We start from the raw sequence: 24,965 nt of genomic DNA, 5'->3' as shown, positions 1-24,965 counted from the left end.
AGTTGCCTTGTTTGGTCATTTTTTGTTTGGTCATTCTTTTATTGACTCTGGTGGTGTGCTGCCCAGTAGACTGGTCATCAATGTAGATAACAGCAGATGTCACAACAGGCTTAATAAAACAAACTCCTTCGATAAAATATGGTACAAAATACCAATGATGCTGGAATCGGGAGAAAAAGAAAAACTGCTGGATCAGGGATCCGGCAGCATCTGTGGAGAGAGATGTTCCGTCAATGCTTGGGGTCGGTACCTTTCCGTCGACTGTCTATCTCCCTTCACAGTTGCTGCCCGACTTGCCGAATTCTTCCAGCAGTTTGATTTTTGTTCCTTCTATAACCGTCTCGCAACAACTCTGTTTACAACAAGTATATTGATAGACCAAGAATTACGGCCAAAAGTCGTAAAGGGCCTGTCCCACTTATGCAATTTTTTTAGGCAACTGTCATAATCGTAGCAAGTCGCCAAAAAAACGGCGACTGCACCCCACCTACGACAACCTACAACAACATACCACCTAGTCGACGGCAAGCTACCGACAACCGGCGACCCATTAGGACGTCCACCTACGACCAGACAGGCGACAACCTACGACAACCGTATTCAACCTACGTCCATCCGCGACGAGCTACGACCCTGTCAACGACAACTGAAGACAAATCAGTCGCCGGTTCCTGTCGCCGGTAGGTAGTCGCCAATGGAATTCACCGAAGTCAGCTCCGGCGACAACCTACGTCACCTGGCAACAACCTACGACGGCACCTACGTCAGGAGAAGTCAAGCTACGCTCATTGGCGTCAACTCACTGTCGCTGAAATTTTTTGAACATGTTGAAAATCCAGCGGCGACCAGAAAGACACTACGACTCTTTGGGCGATTGAGGAGACTACTCACTACCATACAGGCAACACCCCGGCAACAGCCTAGTCGCCTAAAAAAATAGCCTTAGTGGGACAGGCCCTTTGGTCAAGATTTGCTTACATAAAATGTCCTGTTAATGCATTAATAATTCAAACAAACCAACTTAGTTATACAAAAATGGCAGAGGTTCACATGCGGTACAACTACAGGAGGAGGATTGACCTTCACAAGGTTTAAAACCCATTTACTTTCAGACATTTAACATTTTTCAAGCAATCCATTCAGGAATTCAGACTTGTTCAGTATATATTAACAAGGGTGAAAATACAATTTGTGTGTATTGGGCCATTTTTTTGCGTTCAAGAATTCTAAAAAGTAATATTTGTTCTGCACGATCAGCACATGATCAATTTTGGGTTAAATCAATTTCCGTTGTATATAATTAACCTCAAAACAATAAAGCAAATGAGAACAACCAGATGTTTTTACGTTGTAAATAATTACTTCTTACTGCTAACTGTAGGAAGAGAAGCCAGAAAGAAATTGGTCCAACTCTAGAATCATTTTGTTGATGTAAAGGTTGTGGTAAATTATCTCTGGACTATACATAGCGGGACATCACAACTTGGCCTTTCATTAGCCTCTGAGGTTTGAGACAAAAGAGAATAAACTCATGTTTTACATCCGTGTTGGATGTGATACATTTTTCTTCATAAACACAAGGGCAGCAGTCTATTGACAAAATGGTCAACCTTTTAACCTGCCGCCCTTGTCTCCATCTGGCTAGGAGCAGACCACCAACGTCACCATTGAGCCATGGGTATGCCAGAGCAAAAATTAAATACATAGAGTTTCATAGTCAAATTAACAGAAATTGAGTGAAATGTATACACTATATAAATATTAATTATTCTAAAACAGCATGCATCTAACTTACACAGCTTTGCTCTGCAATGTACGCCAATGAGCAAAGTAGAAATTCATTTGTAATGCGCCAAACCTAAGCAAAAGTTTAGTTTAGTTTAGAGATACAGTGTGAAAACAGTTCCTTTGGCCCACCGAGTCCGCACCGGCCAGTGATCCCTGCACATTAACACTATCCTACATTCACTAGAGGCAATTTACACTTATACCAAACCAATTAATCAGTCAAAAGGGTCTCGACCCGAAACGTCACCCATTCCTTCTCTCCAGAGATGCTGCCTGTCCCGTTGAGTCGCTCCAGCATTTTGTGTCTATTGTCAATGAATCTACAAATCTGTACGTCTTTGGAGTGTGGGAGGAAACCGTAGATCTCAGAGAAAACCCACGCAGTCACGGGGGGAACAATGGAGTACAAACTCTGTACAGACAGCGCCGTAGTCAGGATGGAACCCCGGGTCTCCAACGCTGCAAGTGCTGTAAGGCAACAACTCTAATGCTGCACCACCCAAAACAACCAGCATACAAACCTCTACTGTTTAAGTGATGTAAGTTCTCTGGGGATAGCTTTTAGTCATTGCTTATTTAGTCCACCGAGTTTGGACTGATGCTGTTAAGGCTGGATTCCATAAATGAACTGTTCTTTTTGAGCAGAAAAAGTGTAGGTTTACATTCTCTGACGTCCTCTATATTTAGCTACGAAAGAGATGTGAGCAGAGAATTCTTGCTGGAAATGTACAAATTTCAGTCAATGAGTATTAACGAGAAATTACTAACAACCAGTTCTCTCTGTAAACTCATTATTGTATAAAATATTGGTAATCTCTTGTTTCAAAAGGAAAATCCATTCAGCTTGCACAATGAAAGAAAAAAACTTTCAACTGTGTTTTATTTAAATATACTATTAAAGAGATCTGTATTCTAAAGCTGCATTCATTTATACAAACACTAGAGGTCTTATGCTCTGTGCTCGAAACATGAAAGAATCCAAATATCAGCGTATAAAATCATTTTTGGTTTATTTAAGCTCACGTTTTAAAGGGATATGTTCCAATCTAGAACACGCTCAATATGGGTCTCATTAGAAGTTTACAAAGCTGAATTGACAAACCTACAGAACTTAACGCCAGCAAAAGCTGGTGATTTTGGTCGTGGAGAGGGCCAAAAATAAAGACATTTTATGCAGAGAATTTGGGCGGCACAGAAGGGCAGCTGGTCGAGCTGTTTCCTCACAGCGCCAGCGACCTGGCTTTGACCGTGATCTTGGGTGTTGTCTGTGTGGAATTTGCACATTCTTCCTGAGATTGCATGACTTTCTCCGAGTGCTCCAGTTCCTCCCACATCCTAAAAGACATGCGAGTTTGTAGGTTAATTGACCTCTATAAATTGCCCCTTGTGTAACCAGTGAATGAGAATGTGGGAAAACAGAAAACTAAGGCAGACGGGTGATTGATGGTTGGCATGGACTCTGTGGGCAGAAGGGCCTTTTCCCATGCTGTATCTCCAAATTCAACTAAACTCTTAACGGTAAAGGACCAGGTTTGGGGTTTATTCCTGTGGTTTGATTTCGGGGACTTTTATTGGAAAGCTGCAGCTGCTTCACATTAGTTTACAACAAAAACAGCCAGGACACTCTTCATTATCTGCCCAAGGCCTCTTTGTAACTAGACATTGAGCAAGCTTAAGACCACAAACTTTCTTTTCATCCTTTGTTTAGCACGAGGGGAAATATTTCCTCTTCCCAAAGTAATCTGAAGTCAAGATTTGAAACTGCACAGGAAATCAGCAATAATAAACCATGGCTTATGAATTTGTGACACAATGAGAGAGCAGCAATATAGTGCCTTGCTACACTCTTAATTTCTCACAATTATATAACAAATATATTTTTAACAATTATCTAACAATATACAACAAAATATATTCCAAATAATATTTATCTACTGCTGAATCTAGAGATGTTCATGAAATCTTTGTCATGCTTTATTAGAGTCATAGAGTCAGAGTGATAGCGTGGAAACAGGCCCTTCGTCCCAACTTTCCCACACCGGCCAACATGTTCCAGCTTCACTCGTCCCACCTGCCTGCGCTTGGTCCATATCCCCCCCCAAACCGGTCCTATCCATGTACCTGTCTGTTTCTTAAACGATGGGATAATCCCAGTCTCAACTACCTCCTCTGGCAGCTTGTTCCAGACATCCACCACCCTTTGCATGAAAAAGTTACCCTTCAGATTCCTATTCAATCCCCCCCCCTCGGTGCTATCTGGGCAAGAGACTCTGTGCATCTAACCGATCTTTGGAATGCATGATTCAGAGCTGCTTTGTAACACAAATAAGACAGAAATATTAAAATTCTCACAATGTTCAGGAATACCCGGCATACGCATTTTCAAATTTTGAGTTGTAGGGGGGGCAGTCATGTAGATACATTACAAAAGATAGAGATGAACTGATGCAATTTGTGTTTTTATGTAGGGATAGTAGGCAAGTGAGCAGGGAATCCCTTCATATATCAACGAGGCATGGAATCTTTGGTTCCATTTGACCAGGCAAAGTATTTAAAATAAGAAATCATTTTTAACAAAGCAACATCCTTTTAGAACTGAACCAAAACAATGACTTAGCTTTAATGCTCAAATTCGAGAAAGGGACTTGCTCTACAGCTTCTTAATTAAAATTAACCAGTCAAATCGACCTTAGAATAACATAAATTGTCTGTGCTGTGCTGGAACAAATTGATAAAAGTAATTTTGCCATTTAAGTATTTTGTCTAAAGCGATGGCAGGATATTTCTGTGACTGTCGTGGTGTCTGGATGGGAAGAACCTGGTTTGACGTAACAAAGCCACATTTATACTACTTCTAAAACAGAGCATAGAAAATAAATGGCATTAAAAATGCCAATATTGATACAGAATGTGTTGCTCTTTATAATTATTGGCTTGTTCCACCTTAAGAGAGTATTTTAAATTGACTTGAAATAGAATTGGAAAAAAAATCTTATGGTTTATCCTTTTATAAGGCGCATGGGAAAGACATGATCTGAATCTCTACAACAACATACTTGTAAGGTTCACAAAAACAAAACTAGAAACATCAAGTGGAACAGACTTCCCATTGAACAAATCACTTCAATTCCCAAGTGACTTTACAAAGTTTACTATAAATGTTTGTTTTCTTAGGCCCAAGCACACCTCACTTCATCTTCATTGGATTGTAAAAATATTGCACCATAGCCTACACTCAGTACATTCAGGGCCACAACTCTGACTGCAAAACACCTCACTACTCTAATGTTTTCTCTTAAATCAACTTGCATAAAGTACAGCACACTTATCAACACTTAATCAATGGAATCAATCTCACCTGTATTCTCCCGATTCTATTAGCTTTCCAGCGTTCCTCCATAAAAGGCAATACGCTAAAATGTACTCTGCTAAAATACCAAACCAAATATGACACTGTCTATCAAAACACCCATCCTTTTTCTCCAGAGATGCTTCCTGACCCTCTGAAATACTCCAGCACTTGGTCTCTGTCAAACGATTGTTTTGCTGAACAAGTATGCTCAGTTTGCTTTGGTCTACCCGGTTGCCAAACATTTTAACCCCTTCACATATTGACCTTTCTGTCCGAGGCCTCCCCCACGGCCAGAGTGATGCCAGATGCAAATTGGAGGAACAGCACCTCATATTTTGCTTGGGCAGCTTATACCACAGCAGTATGAACGTTGAATTTTCTATTTTCAAGTAACCCCTGCATTCCTTCCCTCCGCCCTCACCCATCCCAGTCATCCTACTAGTTCCATTGTTTGCATCCCCATAACCCTTCGTTATCACCTCTTCCCCAGCCAACAATCGGCCATTATGGCTCCCACCCTTCCTTGGATATCTATTACCAGCCCTGATTTGTTCTGCCCTTTCTCTACCACCCGATCCTCTCCCCGCAACCACCCCCCCCCCCGCCATACTTTCAGACCTACAAATGTCACCCATCCTTTCTCTCAAGAGATGCTGCCTGACCCGATGAGTTATTCCCGCATTTTGTGTCTATCTTCCAAATGATGTCTCTAGCTTCTCTTAGTTAATCTTTACTTCAGAGTTCTCATGAGGTTTGACTATTTGTTTAAAAGGTTCTTAATTGTGTCCTTAATGTAGAAAAGTCACTATATTCAGACTTTAACTGGTCCATTGATTTACCAGAATTGACTGATTGTTTGGTCTATTTTTGTGTTTAAAAATGAATTCACCACAAGGGGAAGTAGGGAAAGGAAATGAACTTGTGGAATTTCTGAATCTGCCTACAACATTATTGCAACATCCTGAATCAGTCTTTTCTGCAAATTCTGAAAAGAATTAATGTTTATTTTACTACAACTTAGAACCAATTGTTATTTGTTTAAAGACTTTTGTAAGTGAAGCCAGATAGCACTTTGGTACAGGACGGCAAGAGATTGAAATTCCTCCTGAAAAGCTATCGCTGGGCAAACTCATTTCAAATGTGAGACTGATAGATTTTGGTTATAGTATTAAAAAATATGGGCCAAAGGGATTATGTCTGGATTTCAAACATAATCATGATTGCAGTGCATAATGGCTGTAGGCCAGTCCAATTTCATTTTTATTCAATCGCAGAATGAGAGTATGTGAGAAGGCTGGCGATAGACCAATTCGCTTCTTGGCAATTTTTACAAGGCTGCTAATGGATAACCAAATGGTTCTGAGGTCAGTAGTTTTCCCTCTTGAAAAGGAAGCACAATTTTTTTTATACTACCAATCTATAGTTGTGCAGGCACCTCTGAAGCAGCTCTTCATTCCAGTCTGATGAAGGACCCGCAAGGGTCTGTAAGGTTAGATCGCACAGAATCCACATCGAGTTAGTTAAATGGATTCAAAAATTAGCTTGGAGGAAGGATTCAAAGGATAGGTTTGGAAGGTGATTTCTCAGATTGAAGACCTGTGACCAGTGGATTGCTACAGGGGTTAGTCCTGGATCTATGGCGGTTGTTACCTAAATTAACAATGCGGATTAACAATATGGTTAACATTTCCAGTAAATTTGCAGACGACGCAAAATTGGCGGAATAGAAGACCGTGAGGAAGGATAACTAAGTTTGCAACAAGATCCAGATCAGTTGGGAAGGTGGGGCAAGGAATAGCAAGAGAAACTGAACACAAATCTGTGGTGTTGCTCTTCAATATGTCAAACCAGGGCAGTACTTACACAGTAACTGGTAGAACCCTGGAGAATATTGTACAAGAGTGATCTGGAAGTCCAGTGCATGGTTCCCTAAAAATGGTGAGCCTGGTGGACTGTGCTGTGAACAAGGCGTATGGCTCACTTGCCTTCATTGGGAAGGTTAATGAGTACAAAAGAGTGATTGTCAGAGGAAGCTATAAAAGCTGATACAATTACCACTTTCAAAAACATTGGACAGACATATGGATAGGAAAGGTTTAAAAGAGCTAAGGACCAAGAAGAGCTAAGGACCAAATACAGGTAAACAGGACTGGCGCAGAATGCCAATTGAGTAGCATGAATAATATGGGTCAAAGTGCTGTGCAGTTCTATGAGTCTTAAATTGAAACTTTAAATATGAAATCCTATACAAATTGAACTTATGTCTCAAAATTATTCATACAGTTCTCCAATTGATAGCCGCCTAATGTATCCATTAAATGGCCTTGCCCCACATTCAAATGCCAAGCTTCAATACTTTTCCATCAATTAACTCAGGTGCAATTGCACGGCCCTCATGTTTTTCCCTCCCTCGCACAAAGAACACTTCATGCTGGTCCTACGTCAACTACTATTGATTGAAGAAGCCCAGGACAGAAAACACAGATCCTGTCCTCACTCATCATCCTTGGTTATTAATTTTCAAATTTCTTATGTACAAGTGCATGAAATGCATTGATTTAACTTCTCTAGCTCCAGGATACTAAAGCCAACCCCAGAAGCTTAAACAATCATGTGGTTGTTTAACTGGGGACTGAATTCAAGAACATCAATGTTAATCATAATTGGTTTGCATCTGCGCGCAGAATAGATTGACGAGAATGTTGCCAGGACTTGAGGTATAGGGGGAGGTTGGGCAAGCTAGGACATTATTCCTTGGAGCACTGGAGGATGAAGGGTGATCTTACAAAATCATGAGGGAATTGGATAGGGTAAATGCACAGTCTCTTACCCAGAGGAAGGGAATCAAGAACCACGGGTTATGGGTTTACGGTGAGAGTGGAAACAATTAATAGGAACACGAGCAGCAACTTTTTCCAAGCTGTCAGAGGATGTAGTTGAGGCAGGTACTATAACAAGATTTGAAAGACATTTGGACAGGTACGTAGATAGGTAAAGTTTAGTGGGATGCGGGCCAAAGGCAGGTGGGACTAGCGTAGATGGGGCATCTTGGTCGGCATGGGCAAGTTGGGCCAAAGGGCCTATTTCCATGCCGTATGACTCTCCCTTGGGACATAATACATGCATACATTTCCATAAAGGTCAACTCACCGTAGTGCGCTGTAGCCTTGACACACGCTGATGCAACAAAGAACATTTTCCTGGTTCACTTGATCCTCTCCAAGAAATTTGCAAACTATGTTTCCACCCAGGCTGAACCCCACAACCACCAGCTGGGTCTGAGGGAATGCTTTCTTTATGTTGTTCACCATGGCGCCAAATTCCCATGTACAACCTATATGGAAAGAATGATGTTAACTTCCAAAGTAACTGAAAATAGAAACATTTCTTCAAACATTTCAATCCCAATTCACCGTATTTCTTCGGTTCCGTACATCATGTGCTCTGGGTTCTAGCAAAATTAAAAATACAGATTTGCAGTTAAAATTGTTAGAAAATGAATATTTTAACGAAATTCATTCATCGTCAGAATGGAAATGCTCGTGTTGTTTTGGGAATTCACTTAAAGGTTTTAATTCAATTTTGTTTAGTTTGTTGTCACTTGCACCATATTATGTGCAGTTTTAGTCAAATCTTTCCATACTATATTTAGGCAGCAGCCAGCAAACCTAATTTTGCAGAACAAATATCCACGTTAATTTGGCACATCTTGCTATCAAAAAAAGTGAGCACAGTGCAATTCTGTAACTTTAATGACTGTGCTGCTGACAAAGATAGGTATGTAGTTTAAATATGTGAATTGTGGATGTACGCACATCCACAACTGATATATTGCGAAATATATAATGAAAATTACAGTACCGTAAAGGCAGAATACGCAAATTTCCTTGCAAAGTCATTATGTATGAAAATTATCAAAAGGGCAATTATGCAAACAAAATGATTTTTATGTAGGTTAAACGGCTTTTGAGCAGCAGCACACAAAAGATGTATTGATGAACCATGGCTGGAATATATCAGTTTTTCCACGAGCATACCTTCCACATGCAGCGTGATCCAATAGCACAAGTCTCCAGAACTATTCAAAGACACCTCCACAAATTTACAGTGCTAGAGTGGTTCATCATATCGTTGAAATCAATGGAAATATTTCATTGCGTTTGACTTTATTTTTGGAGTGCAGTGCACAATGTCTGTGTAAATACTATAAGCTTTTAAAAACAATACTTTACAAAGTAGCAAGGGGCTTATTTGATTTTGCTGATTACTTCCCAATAATGAGACACCATATCTCCCTGAACTCTCAAACATGGTTATAGACCAACTGCAGTTGCGGATGGCCATTGGGGCCATTACATCTCTTCTATCCAGAACCACCCGAAAAAAGAGTCACTTCACGACTTCCTTGTGCAACAAGTGCAGCTCCAATCTTAACCTGAACACGAGTTTAGTTTAGTTTATTGTCACTTGCACCGAGGTACAGTGAAAAGCTTTATGCGTCCGAACCAGTTAGCAGAAAGACAATACATGATTACAATTGAACCATCCATACTGTACAGATAGCATAGTTATAGCCCTGTCCCATGGTGCGAGTTCATTCAAGAGCTCTCCCAAGTTTAAAAAAAAATCTAACTCGTAGTAAGCAAGGAGAATGAACATAGCGGGTACATCGGAGCTCGGGGACGTCTCTTCGCAGCTATTTACGCTAACGGCAGGTAATCGGGAATACTCGCTAATGGCAGGTAAACACGGAAGACTCGTGGAGATTTTTCAACACATTGAAAAATGTCCACGAGAGCCCCGAGTACCGACGAGTGGCCATTACCGTAAATCTCCGAGTTCGAATCAGGGCAAACTCGGGAGAGCTCTTGGAATGAACTCGTACTGTGGGACAGGACTTTTAAAGTAAAAAACGCTGCTGTCGGAGTAGAGATTTAAAGGAGTAGAGCGATTGTAATGCGTGATTGGAAATCCACTTCTATGATTGGTCACAGAGAGCCTGGCTTGGGTGCAATCTTAGATCTAAGATGATAGCACTAGGGTTGCCAACTGTCCCGTAGTAGCCGGGCCATCCGGTATATTGGGCTAAATTGGTTTGTCACTCATCAACGGCGCTCGCAAAGTCCGGCGCCCGGGCCAAAACACCTCAGCCACTCTGCCGGCTGGGCTTTGTGTGCAGTCCAGCACCCGGGCCAACTCATCATTCACCCAGCCACGGCCAAGTCAGTCAACAAATTGCCGTTGGGAATTTGTCCCTTATTTTGACTTTTTGCCCCTTATTTGGGCGTGATAAAGTTCGCAATCCTAGATAGCTCCCTAAGTAATATCACATTTAAATTAAATTATTAACTTGAGCCACAGGTGACAGCGTTTCCATCTGTGCCAGACACAAATGCAGATTATTGTCAAATCTTAAATAATAACTTCCCTTGAGAAAATATTGCACAAGCAAGTCCCTCAAGTAACCAGCTCCTTTACCTTGTTAATCTGGTTATGTTAAAGAAAAATAAACCAAGTCAAAGCACATAGAGCAGAACATCGAAATAAGAGACGAACAAGGCTATTGAATGCTAGCAACATTAGTTGGTTTTTTTAAAGCTGAGAAGAAGAGAAGAATCGAGCAAAGTGATCATAAGTTTGAGTTTCAAGAAAAGAGTAGAATTAGCTGTGGTAACACGAGGCTTGATTTAAAAAATCAATGAAGATGCAAGGAAAAAGGAACAAGTACAGAGATTTTGCTCCTTTTGATATTATATTTAATAAAACATGCAGCTGGTGGTAGCAAGAAATCAACCAAGAAATTTTATGACTAATTTATTGACGAACTCCCATAGCAACAGGCGGTTATTCTTAGCAATGACAGCAGGGGAATGAAGTCTGCATAACTTTAGGAACATTCAAGTGAAAGAACATTCAGGTGCATCAAACATTGGCATGGATTTCAGCAGAGTACAAAGGTGGAAGAATGGATTCAGAACAAGTGCAGTAACATTTTCAGGGTGATTTCTTTCCAATCCTTCCAGACTCATTTGAGTTTATAGGTCATGCAATTTCTCGAGTGTTTGCCTGCTTTCAGCACTATGTCAAAATACTAATTCTTGGGAAGACCGTCAATCAGTCACAATAATCAATCAGCAATGTCAAATCTAATGCAGTGAAACATTTAGAAAATGATCACATGCTCTAAATTTGTAATAAAAATCAAAGGGCTCTGTGGCATATGGAAGTCTGGCCGTTTATTGCGTTATTAGCAAGCTTTGTAATGAAATTAAATGCAGCTGGGCTTCATCTCTACAATTCTTTCAAACTGTTAACGGTGATTTAAGAACAATAAGAAGAAATAATATCTCACTCAACAAATAGCAGTATGTTTCTAATTACACGCTCACTTGGCATCTACAATGAAGTTGAGCACATTATATGTGTAAAGAATAGAGGGTTAAAGGATCAGCCCAAAGATCTGCTTCTACTGTTGGATCTTTTTTTTATAATATATGTGGTCATCTTTAGAAAAACACAAATCTGTTTACATAACCCTACTTGCCTCAAACTATTACAGTCCTTCTAATGAAGGGATTCCCCGTGCTAAATTCCCAGGAATTAGTATAAACACATGTAACTTGAATTATAAAGACATAAAGCAAAAAAGAAATATCATTAAAATGGATCAATTGGCAAAGGTTTTTCAATCGCATTTGGTTAATCAAATGTGGTAAAAATATGAGCAAGTTATTGATATGTTATTTTAACAAGATACAGGAAAGAGTTACCTCAATCCCAAGGAACAAAGGCAACTTCTAGAACTTTAAATAGCAGAAATATATGCAGGGAACAAAGTAGAAATGAATGATGCCGTAGCATAAGAACAGAGATGGCACTTCTATTAAACCACAACGTCACATGTCCAAATTAAGGTTGTGAGCAGTGCTCACTGTGAATCTTAATCCTATGATCTACAAAATGCACAAATGAAATTTAATCTTGGTAATATTGCAACTATTTCAAAGGTTATACCTTTGGACTGTGAAATGTCATGATTATGCACTATGGACTGAAACAAAACAGATATGCTGAAACTTGAATGGTTAATTAATGTTAATCCTTCAACTAAGCTTGAAAACTGCACTCAAAGTGAAGTTCAATCAGATGTTTTATCGATGGGGCGTTGTCAGTTGTGGAAACTCTATAACCAGAGAGCTCCAGCATCTGAAAACAACACCCACAAATACGTCAAAATTTATAGTTCAGTAATGTCAGCGTGAAAATGTGTTTTTCTTTCTCCTTCACAATCACGAGTGAAATTCATGAAAAGTTTTATTACAAAAGGGCTTTTGGCCATCATTTCATATCCATTTATTCATGTGAAAACATCCAAGGTTTTAATTTAGATCTGCATTCCTGCACCGTAGATCAAGTAGTAGATAAGATGCAGTTCCAACTGCGTACAAAAATATAGACAAAATTATTATGGCTGTCAGCAACTCTAATCAGAAACACAACATCGACTTAACACAAAACGCAGAAAGGAAAGCATTTATAATAACTCGTAAATTTACTAAAGCACCAGAATTAAATTATGGAGTTAACCTAGATCTAAAAAAAAAAATAATCTAGATAAAGATACGGGTCATAATGCGAGTCACCAACAAGACTGATGTAGTAAGGAGGCTTGTCATACTATCCACATATGACACAACCTAACAGCACAAAGTTAGTTGATCAATGCTTCAGTGCCAATTCTTTGTAAAAGTAATCCAAATGAACACATTCTCACTTTAAAGTATTTCGGAATAACCTGACGATGTCGGTGAGCTTGACGCCATTGTCCTTTATCTGTCATTAGTCCGTGTTTACTCACTCTTACAGGCTCCAAAATTCACAGCATTTTCAGCTTAGCTTTAGTTTAATAGCTGCATAATTTTGCCACTGGTCACTTCAGTCCAGTGGAAATTTGCCAGAATGCTCATAATCCAGCACAGCCAGGTCTTTGGTTTTGCCTGACTCCGACTTCTCAGGCAATTGAATTGTTATTCCTATTAATATTTAAACACCTTTTAAAATCACTTTAAAAAAAAGATGTTACACAGCTTTTTGAATTTTCTAGTAAGCCAGGTAAATTTAAAGAGTGTGCGGGAACAGGTGAATTTCAATGGAGCACAGAAAATTGCAACTCCCAAACAATTGGGATTTCCGAATACTTAAGATAGTCGATCATTGTAGATTTACTCTGATCCCATTCTCTCAAGTCTCTCCTCCATTTGATTCATATTTGTTTGCACTTTGTCAAATTGATACTCTCTACTGACTCCACTTTTATTGCACTTTTTACAGCTGTATCCAGTAGGCACAAAGTACAGGGTCTCGACCTGAAACCTATCGTGTTCTGCCGAAGACTCTGTCTGACCCAATGAGCACTTTGTGTTCTCTCTTTTGTTTCCCAGTCTCTGCAGTTCCTTGTTTCCACGCTTCAGCACAATGTACATGGATGTGTTAGCACTGTATGCCAATTTAGCATTCTTTTGCTGTTCTTATATATGGGTAATTGCCCGAGATTGTTATTATACATTCGATTTATCAATCTGTATTTGGACTTTCAGGAAATTGTCCCAATAGATAGATTTATTTTTTGATTTATGCCCTCTAAACACATCTTAATTGCATCTTCGCAAAGTCACTCACGTTCTTCTATCCTCATTTGTCAAAGAGCTTTCAAAGAAATTGTAGGAGAGAAGGCAAATAGAGATGTTCTGTAAAGTTAGCGAGATTCAACTGCTGCATTGGGAATTAATTTCAATAAGAATGCAATGACAAGTCTTGGAACAACACTCAATAAATTACAGACAAAATAAAACTACAACAGGCCTGGAAACGCTCGAGTTTTCAAGATCTACACAGACTGCAATTTCTGAAGATACTCTCATGTTAAAAGAGATACCGCCAACGGCAATATCCAACCATCTCATCAAGAGTATTTAATTATAAAGCGTATCTCTGTAGATCCAATCTTAGAAGTTAGCTACATTTCTGTGGTGAGCTGTTGGAAAAAACTGGTGATCTTTAAGTCAAAGTCATTATCATTTACAAAAATATTAACTAGAATGTGTATGCCTCTGGGAACTGTTGCAAGAATGAATTTGTTCAAGAAGGAACTGCAGATGCTGGAAAATCGAAGGTAGACAAAAGTGCTGGAGAAACTCAGCGGATGCGGCAGCATCTATGGAGCGAAGGAAATAGGCAACGTATCGGGCCGAAACCCTTCTTTCCGAAACGTTGCCCATTTCCTTTCCTCCATAGATGCTGCCGCACCCGCTGAGTTTCTCCAACACTTCTATCTACCCGCAAGAATGAATTTACTGCTTTTCATTTTGCACAGTGCTCTGGAGCGAATACTAGAGAAGAAACTCTGTTGACTGTGCAGAATAATAACTGTAATAACTGAGCTAATTTATTACTTCAATAATTATAGCTGCAAATTGTAGGGACTGCCAGGAGTTTAAACTATATAAATTCTCAAGGAACATTGTTCAATTATGTTGATACCGACACACAGACGCACTCACACACGTGATGGCCACAGAATAGATTGAAAGATTGGTTAAAATATATTAGTTGACACAGAAAGAGTAAGGAGGTATCCCAGGAGTATACACTGCACTACCAATTCACCGCTCAATTACTGCACACAAGTGTTGTGGTCACAGTACAGAACTGATGCAATTACCCTGGAGAGAGCAGAGAAGAATTACGATGTTTCTACAAGCATTGGGAATTTTTTTGCTGTTTAAAAATGAAGGTTTTTTTTTGTTTTTGAGAAACAGTGGAAGCTTTAATGGAGGTGTGTAAAATTCCAAGGAGCCTCAAACTAGTAAGTAGGAAGTACCCAATTCCCCAAACAGGAGATGTCAACGACCATGGATGGCACAGATTTAAGATAATCTGTAGAAATAGAAGGGGGGTGTTTGGAAAGGAGATAAACATCTGGAACTCATTGCCAGAAAGGAGTCGATACAAAAAAAAGACCCTAAATAAAAAAATTACTTGTATATGTATTTGAAAAAGCATGACCTAGAGGATCATAGACCTACCGCTGGAAGTGCAAGTAGGTTGGTACCTTTTTCAATCTGCATGGACATGGAACAAATGTCATTGTGCTGTACATTTTCAGAAGTTCTATTAAAAATATGCTTTTGTAAAATGCTTCAAATTTAAGATTATGTTAAGATTAGACACATGAAGACAAACTAACAAAAGGGTTAGAAATTTGGTGCCATTTACAACATGTTCCATAACCCCACGTTTAGCTGCAAACACCCCAACTATCAGCTTTGCCTTTATCAGCTGTGAGGCATGTTATCTGCAAGTTACATATGGCCAGTTGCATGCTTCATAAACTCAGCATCAAAAAGCAATAAGGAAGCACACATCACTAGAACAGAATAGTATGGGAACAGGCCCTTTGACACACTGCGTCTGCACCAAACATGACGCTACATTAAACTAATCCCCATCGGACTGCACATGGTCTGTGTCTTTCTATTTTCTGTCTGTTTGGATGTCTAAATGCCTCTTCAATGTTTGATTAGATTTTTCATGTACCTAATTTGTAACTGTAATTGATTTATTAGCCACGTATGTAAAAACATAAAGAATTAGATTTGCCACGCAGTCATATCAAAAAAGCAACAAGACACACAACTGCATAAAAATGGACATAAACATGCACCACAGCACACTGTGATGGAAGACATAACGTATTATCTGCTTCCTTCCGTTCCTCCTGCAATCAGGGCAGTCGAGCCATCCGCAGTCGGGGAGATTGAAGCTCCCGTAGCCGGCAATCAAAGCTCCCGCGTCAGGGCGATCAAAGATCCCGCTTCTGGGCGATCGAACCACCGAGTCGGAGCGATCGAAAGTCCCGCGTCGGGGCGATTGAAGCTCCCGCGATCGGGATGGTCGAAGCTCCTGCGGTTGGAGCTCCCAAAGTCGTTCCCTAACCAAGGGACAGCGAGCTCCATGATATTAAGTCCGCATGCTCCCGCGGTTGGAGCTCCCGAAGTCAATCCCCAGCAAAGGGACCACCAGCTCCACGATGTGCCTGCTGTGGAGCTGCTGTGGAGCTGCTGTGGAGCCTGCTGTGGAGCCTGCTGTGGAGCTGCTGTGGAGCTGCTGTGGAGCTGCTGTGGAGCTGCTGAGGAGCTGCTGAGGAGCCTGCCGTGGAGCTGCTGAGGAGCTGCTGCAGACTTACCTACGTGGAGCTGGCCGGCTTCGGGGCGTGGAGAGCGGCGGTGGCGCGTTGATGCGGCCTGGCTCCGGTGGATGGTGACACCGGGAGCTCGCGGATCCCCGGGGGGAGGCTGCTTTGCGGGGCACCGGCAGCGGCCCTACAACGCCCGGCGCGGCCTTAATTTGCCGCGGACTAGCGCCCGCCGGGGGCTTTGACCTCGACTTCGGGAGGGAAATGGAGTGCAGGGGAGAGACAAGAACTTTGCCTTCCATCACAGTGAGGAGGAGAGCCACTGTGATGGATGTTTATGTGAATGGTGTTGGTGTGTGTTTTGGTTCTTTTATTGTATTGTATGCTGCAGAAACTACATTTCGTTTGAACCTCATGTGAGGTTCAAATGACAAATAAAGGTATTGTATTGTATTGTATTGTATTGTATTGTATGTTAGGCCGCAGGCACAATACGGAAAGAAAATGCATCTCCGCTGAGGAAATAAAAAAGTCTCCCCCCCCACACACACAAAACTAAAGATACACTAAAACATACATTTAACAACAGACTAAAAACAACAAGAAAAGGACGAGAAAGACGGCTGGTGAGGCTGCCATTACGACACCACCTCCAGTATCCAACATTTCCAACCTTGGAAAATGACTGACAATCTTCTCTATCTTTGTCATTTATAATTTTATATATTATAATCACAAAGAATAATCAATTAAAATGAAGCATCTCCACAGCTGATAGTTAAATATTAATGGGAAAAATCTCCAAATATCAATTGTGCACTTTACTCAAGTGAAATTCATGTCACCGGAACACTTCCCCCTAGTTCACACTGCTCTCTTAGGCCACTTTCTGCACATGAATCTAATTCTCCAAGCATACTTGATTAATCCTACTGGGATCTTCAATCATCACATAACAGTTAATTACCAACAGTGACGAGAGACAAATATCATAGATATTTGCAACACAGATTACCCAATAACGCTGTTGCAGCAAGGGATGGAGATGCACAGCTCAGTAGCTGAGTAAAGCCTCTATGCCCACTAGGCAACAGTATTTGATTTAATTCAGTAACATACTGAAGCGGGGACGATCAGCCATGATCACAATGAATGGCGATGCTGGCTCGAAGGGCCGAATGGCCTCCTCCTGCACCTATTTTCTATGTTTCTATGTTTCATACAGAAGCTGGGAGTTCGGTTCATGAGGAAATTGGGAAGATTGTGATGAATAGGGTTCAGAAACGATGAGAGGGATGTGGCCAATACCTTGAATTGGATTGGGGCTTGAAGATTAAAGAAAAGGAAGGCGAGCAAAATTATACTGCATGTACAAGAGTGAGGGTGGAGGCATGTTTGTTGGAAGCAAGAGAAGAAACATGTTTTGCCATTTGTGGTCTAGTTTTCTTTTTAGAAAGCAATTTAGAATAAAACCATGCTAAAGGAACAAGAAATCAGGTTTAGGCAGACAAAAATGCTGAAGAAACTCAGCGGGTGAGACAGCATCTATGGAGCGAAGGAATGGGTGACGTTTCGGGTCGAAGGGTGGGTCTCCAGCATTTTTGTCTACCTCCGATTGTTCCAGCATCTTCAGTTCCTTCTTAAACAAGGCATCAAATTTAGTGGCTGTGTGTACAGATCAACAAAACTAGCATTTCCACAGGAAATGGAAAGTCCCTGCGATTTTGACCACATTTTGTGCAGCATTATTGTATACAGTTAACTTTTACACTTATGCCTATACTTTTATTGTAGACTATACTTCATCTTGGCAACATCCAGGGGCAACAAAAAATATTACTGATGCCATAATATACAAAAACTGGCAAATGAACTATTAAAAAAAATATAGGTTGTTAATTTTAGTATATTCCTCAACATTTTATACATAACAGATTGCTCTGCATATTGCCAGATTGCAGAAAACAAATAGGAAACTAACTCCAGCAACAGGAACTAACAATGAATATCTGGAAATAATGAAATGTTGCATAGTTCTCTCCATTAAATAAAGACAGATTCTTTCAACAGAAATTTAACACGTCATTTTTCAAAATGAACCATTACAGCCATTTCAACCTCCTTTCATCAAACCCCTTTGATGTCAACCTTGAAGAGACATGGCCATTGCCAAATAGTTTGTTTATGATGACAGCAACTAAAGATATGCTCATGGGGAGGTGAACAATGTGCAAGCTGGTTGTAGCTCAAGAGACAGCAGGCTTTGGATCAGTTCTCAGAGCAGTCTGAAACCATAGCACCCAACCCATTAAATCAAAATGGCATTATTCCTGAACTTTGGGTGTGATATCAGGACAATCTCCAGTAATTCCCATGAAGTGGCTGGGGACATTTTACTGTTAAACCTGATTTATAAAATCACAAATTAACACAACACAAGAAACGGAAGAGACAGTCGGTCGCTCACATGGGAGAGCCATCATGCAAATGAGCTCAGGATTCACCCCTGCACCATTTTTGATGAGTTTAGTTTAAGTTATTATCATGTGTACTGAGGTACAGTGAAAAGCTTTTGTTGCATGCTAACCAGTCAGCGGAAAGACGAGACAGTCTGCCACATTGTACAGATTAATGATAAAGGGAATAACGTTTAGTGCAAGATAAAATCCAGAAAGTCTGATTAAAGATAGTCCGAGGGTCACCAAAGAGGTAGATAGTAGCTCAGGACTTCTTAGTTGTTTATAGCATGGCTCAGTCTCCTGATAACAGCTGGGAAAAAACTGTCCCTGAATCTGGAGGTGTGCATTTTCACACTTCTGTACCTCTTGCCTGATGGGAGTGGGGAGAAGAGGGAGTGGCCGAGTGAGACTCGACCTTGATTAGGATGGTGACCTTGCAGAGGCAGCGTGAAGTGTGAATGGAGTCAATGGAAGGGAGGTTAGCTTGTGTGATGGTCTGGGCTGCATCCATAATTCTCTGCAATTTCTTGCGGTCTTGGATGGAGCTGTTCTCAAACTATTCCAATAAAGTGGTTTCTACAGTGCATCCGGAGAAGTTGGTTAGAGCTGTAGGGGACAGGGCAAACTTCCTAAGCTTCGAAGGAAGTAGAGGCATAGGTGTGCTTGGCCATTGCTTCGACATTGGTGGTCCAGAACAAGTTTCTGGTTATATTTACCGCGAAGAATCTGAAGGTTTCAACCATCTCTACTTTGGCGCAGTCAATGCCTGCAGGGTTATGTTTACCACTTTGATTCATGAAGTTGATCACAATCTTCTTGGTCTTTCTTGCTGACCTTGAGAGAAACTCTATATCTTTGAATTTCCTTAAATGAATTGAATTGCCTAACAATCTACTTTTTAATATATTCAGTAAGCTGGTGTCCACAGATTTATTGAGTAAAGAATGCTGAAGGTTCGTGAGCATCAAGACGACAAAACTCCTTGTGGCTCAGCCATGAAAGATAAACCCCTGATTTTAAGACTCCTGACCACGGGTCTAGACAGATCAGCAAAGGGGAAACTTCATTCTGCATCTACTCTTTCAGGTATTGTTAGCAAGTTTTATACATCAGTATGATCAGCTCTTTCTACTCAACTTGAATTGTAGGCCAGTCTGCCGAATCGTCAGACAAACCCATCATTCCATTCCTGTTATCACACATACATCCTTCATGACGCAAGCAGACCAGACCAGTACACAACGTACTGGTCTTTACATCTTTACTTGAATTGCAATGAATTGACATGAACCATTTACAGTAAAACTGCTATCCAACTATTTGGAAATGTCATTGCTATTACATGTTGTATGAGAGGGGGTAAAGGAGCAGGAAAAGGGGGTAAAGGCATATAGGAAGGGAAATGCAGATGCTTCGGCGTCTGATTCAACAGATCATTTGCTCTGTTCCATTTTGATTCACTGCCCCCACACTCCACCAAACTTAGCTGGTTCACTGGAAAAATTACAATGCTGTATAACATCTACAGTGAACATCTAAAACGGAAATCTACGATATCAATAAAAAATACCATCCAAAAGTTTGGAAAATGTGTTAGTGTGCCTCAGTATCAAAATTTTGCTGAACACCAAAACATTTATTTTGTGTAATTATTGGCTGGATTTTAGCTGAATCGTAACTGCAACTTCACTGCACAGTATTTGTCATAATCATTCTGCATTGTAATTTTTTTTATTAAGATAAAGCAAAACAATTTATTTTTCTTACCATATGTAAACATACGAGGAGAAGTAAGTTCAATATTAGGCAAAGCACCGAGATGATTGAGAACAGCACAGCGGTATCCATTCCTCTGGGCATAATCGACAAATGTCCGAATGTACTGCTTTTCACTGTGATTAGCTATCCCAGGACAAATCACCATAGTAATATCCTCTAATCAAAAGAAGAAATTGGTGGTATCAATATAGTAAATGTTATACAGGCTAATGATCAGAATGTCTTAATAATGACAAGATGATATTTGTTTAACCCAGAACAAAAGACATTTAGCCTAGATTCCAAACTCTCCACTATGCACATCACCTACTAGATGTTTCCCTCTCTGCTAACATGTAGGACAGAACTTTTGTACTGTACATACTTTAGATTTATTTTCCAGTAATGTATTCGACAAATCTGGTATCTTTTGGATGAACATATTCTACTTACTTTATATATTATGCTCAATGAACAATACGTATACATCAAATTCGTCAAGATCAATACCCCCTCCTCGACTACAGTATAATAACCGGGAAAAAATGAATATTAAAATTTTGGAAAGGCCCTACAACCCCCACAATTAAAATGTGGATTGTGGAAATGTCGGAGACCCTATATCTAGAAAGAATTAGACTTGTCTTAATGGACAAACAAGAACTTTTTGATTCATTCATTAATTATCTGACGGGATAGATTGGCCCAGCACGAAAACCCAACTGAAACTTGATTAGATGAAAAGTCATACTTTATAATCTACGAACCTATCTCCAATGACGTATTATAAGTAATCCATTCCACCTTTTTTGTTTTTTTGATATTTATAACTCTTTATTCTCTCTTTCTCTCTTTTTCTATATAAAAAAAACACTAGAAGCAGGAGTAATCGACAATTGAAAATTTTAATAATGTATGACTGATGTGTATGAAAAGTTTTTTTACTATAATATGTAACTATGCTTTATAATATGTCTACTTCTAATAAAAATATTATTTAAAAAAAAGAATTTAAAAAAAAGATCAAGGGACCAGATTTGCAGTGTACGAAATAGTACATTGCCAAAGCTTTCTTCAATATTATGTATCAGCTTAGAATCAACATACTACTCACTATTGAACAAGTTGGTGTATTAAACAGAGTCTGTGCCTGATTACAACCTGAGATGCTGCCTGTCTTACTCCAGCTTTTTATGCTTATCTCCAGCTTTTACATGATTGTTGAACAAACAGAGGTAGATTTAATTTATCCTCCATTTTCCAAAATCTAGCTGTGCAAAAAGTATTGTAATGGGGTCATACAGCATGAAACCAGGCCTTCATCAGCCCAACTCACCATGCAGACTAAGATGACCCAGCTAAGCTAAACTTATTTGCAATATTCCATATCCCTCTAAACCGGCCCAGATGACTTTCAAATGATGTTACTGTGTCTGCTGCAACTACTACTTCTGGCAGCTTGTTCCATATACCCAGCACCCTGTAAGTGAAAAAGATACCCCTCAGGTTATGCCCTCTAAATCCTATACCTTAATGGATTGTGTACTCGAACTACAATATTCCCCAAAGCCGTACCAATGAGTGATGTTGTTGCTGCAGCTAAGTGTACAGTCAACTGACTGTAAATGAAATCCTTCTCCTTTTGCACGTTTGAATAGAAGAATAACTATTATGTAGTTTTAATACGTAATAAATATTTGTAGTTTCACCAAATTCTCCCTCAGTCACACTTGGTTGCTCACTCACCTCCAGTGTTGTGCTCTGCCATAGGCTCAAAAAGGTCCCACGTAGCAGTAGCTCCATCAGGCATGGGAAGATACTTGCGTAGACCATAGGGATGGGGAGAGCTTACACGTCCCATTTTACCATACAATGCTGTCTGCACATGTCCACTCTTTCCCCAGATGAGGGGCGGAATATATCTGTTCAATAAAACAAATGCAAATACTAGTCACTTCACAAGAACATCGGTCCTCAAGCCATTATCCACAACAAGATATCCTCTTTGGTTCCCACCCATCTCACAATAAAGCCAAATATTTCTGCAGATTAAAGTGTTTTGTTGATAGCAATGCTGTTCTTATCCAGTGACACCTTATCAGATGTCTTAGCTTACAATCCAGCGATATGAACATTGAATTCTCTAATATTCGATAACTTCCACAAACCTCTTCCTTCACTTGAGGTTCATTAACCTGCTCCACAGTTCAAAACTATATATCTGTCTTTGGCTCACACCAGTCTTAGCCAACAGTCAGCTTATCAGGGAACCTCCTTGTCGGAGGTCGTCTGTTGTCAGCCCTGATTTGTTCTCGTATTTTGCTTCTAGTCCCACCTCCCTCCTCCAACAATCAGTCTGAAGTAGGTCCTAACACAAAACGTCACTTATCCATTTTCTCCAGAGATGTTGCCCGACCCACTGAGTTACTCCAGCAGTTTGTATCTATCTTGTGTTCATTAGGTCTAACCTTTCATTCTTCACTGAATTACATTTCAAAATGAATTCTCCCGAGACCTTATGTTTTGCGTCTTATTACACAATAAGACTCAAAACATTGGACAGGTATTAGCTGCCTAACTTAATTTTAACTAATCTTATGCCTTGGTTTTCCTTGCAACTGATTCCTTGTATTCTTATGTCATGAGCAATACGAGCAAGCCCAGGCCATAAGACCGGTTAAACCAACTTTGCAATCCCTAAAATCAAACTAATCCATTACCCCATCCATTTTCTTTCCTGATCCTCTTGACTTGAGGTATCCAAATACTAAATACTCTTCATCAGACTTCCTCTCCATCAGACCTATACTGTTTCATCAGGGACTGGATTGTTTTTACTGTTATTATGTGTGAAATGTTTAAGTTTTATGTGCGATGCTCCGGTATTCCCTGGGAAACTTCTTCTCATTTTGCACTGTACAATTGTTGCTTTGCAAGATGACCATAAAGGTTGATTTGATTTGATTTGATATCTATACCTCCTTTGGAATCAGTTGCAACTCTCTGTGCAAAGCTTTCTTGGCTAGAAAATTTTAAAAAACTCATAATGCGGTTGCGCAGAGGTAGAGTGGCCGCCTTACTGCGCGATGGACCCATGTTCAATCCTAACTATGGGTGCTCTCTGAACGGAGTTTGTACGTTCTCCCTGAGACCACTGGGTTTTCTCTGGGTGCGCCCGTTTCCTCCCACAGTCCAAAGACGCGCAGGTTTGTAAGTTGGTTGGCTTCTGTACATCGTCCCCAGTGTGTAGGGTAGAACTAGTGCATGGATGATCATTGATCAACAAGGACTCAGTGGACCAAAGGGCCCGTTTCCACACCGCATAGCTAAACTGAAATCAGAATGAAAATGACATCTAACCAACTTACTGAATTTCTAACCCCACACAAAATCACGGCCCAAGTTCCAACTCAATAACCAAAAACTAAAACATCCTCTGAATATCCCCGCCATCTGACTTACTCAATTTTTATCTTACAAGAGGATTTCCTCTCATTTTTCATGCTTCAAGAACAGAAACCAATCCCACACAATAATTCTTCAAATGACAACCCTTCATCTTTTAAATCAATGTACAGGGTTACATCACGCTACCTCCAAGTGTAACCTTGCCGTGGTGGAGACAGTAAAAATTTGCATTGTACCTCAGAGGTGTTCAAAATAAATTTGTGTACAATAATTACAAGGTTTCCTTCTTGTAAACAGAACATTTGCTATAAAAATCAACTTACCATTTGTTTCCTAATCACTTGCTGCACCTGTGTGTGTGTGTGTGTGTGTGTGTGTTGTTAGTGCACACAACCATAGTCCACTCAATACCAAAACTACATTTTTAAAGCATATTTTTGGAATGACGTTCCTCAATATTATATTCCATATACCAGCTTGTTGCCCAACTAACCCGTCTATACACCTTCCTTAAAGCTTATTCGTCACCTAACCTTTTTGTCAGACTTGAATTTATTAAACTGTTCTTTTATCTAGCTATTAATATGATTGTTAATACCTGATCCTTGCACCCTAGGTAATAACTCAGCAACCCAAAAATTAAATAAAAAGGAACTGCAGATGCTGGTTTACATCAAAGATAGACACAAATTGCTGGAGTAACTCAGTGGGTCAGAGAGCATCTCTGGAGATGCAGCCTGACCCACTGAGTTACTCCAGTATTTTGTGTCTAACCCAAAAATAACCTGTTTTATATTATGTTAACCAATCTACATGCTTATGTATGACGATGTTCATGAACTCTTATGAAACTTCTGTTTTCATGGCACCTTTTAAATACTTTTTAGAAATACAGATACATTTTCACTTATTTATCTTGCAAGCTGTAACATAAAAAAAAACGCATGCAATTTACAGAAAATCATGTTGAGTTTACCTAACAAAGAATCTTCTTGTGTAGGAAAGA

At 40.0% G+C, this 24,965-nt stretch overlaps 1 protein-coding gene across 3 annotated transcripts in view; it reads right to left on the bottom strand.

Moving 5' to 3' along the window:
- Window positions 1–24,965, bottom strand: part of LOC129712777 (monoacylglycerol lipase ABHD2-like) — a 74,836-nt gene that overhangs the window by 20,640 nt on the left and 29,231 nt on the right. For all 3 annotated transcript variants that reach the window (XM_055661506.1, XM_055661507.1, XM_055661505.1), the window contains 3 exons: window positions 22,298–22,473; window positions 20,561–20,728; window positions 8,291–8,474 (listed from right to left, as the gene is read on the bottom strand). In XM_055661506.1, the coding sequence (XP_055517481.1) occupies window positions 8,291–8,474; window positions 20,561–20,728; window positions 22,298–22,473 (528 nt within the window). The remainder of the gene's footprint in view (window positions 1–8,290; window positions 8,475–20,560; window positions 20,729–22,297; window positions 22,474–24,965) is intronic.

This window comes from Leucoraja erinacea, chromosome 33 (assembly GCF_028641065.1).
Source record: "Leucoraja erinacea ecotype New England chromosome 33, Leri_hhj_1, whole genome shotgun sequence".
Lineage (NCBI taxonomy): Eukaryota > Metazoa > Chordata > Chondrichthyes > Rajiformes > Rajidae > Leucoraja > Leucoraja erinaceus.
Note: the sequence above shows the minus strand (reverse complement) of the source record. Positions and strands in the feature narration are given on the sequence as shown.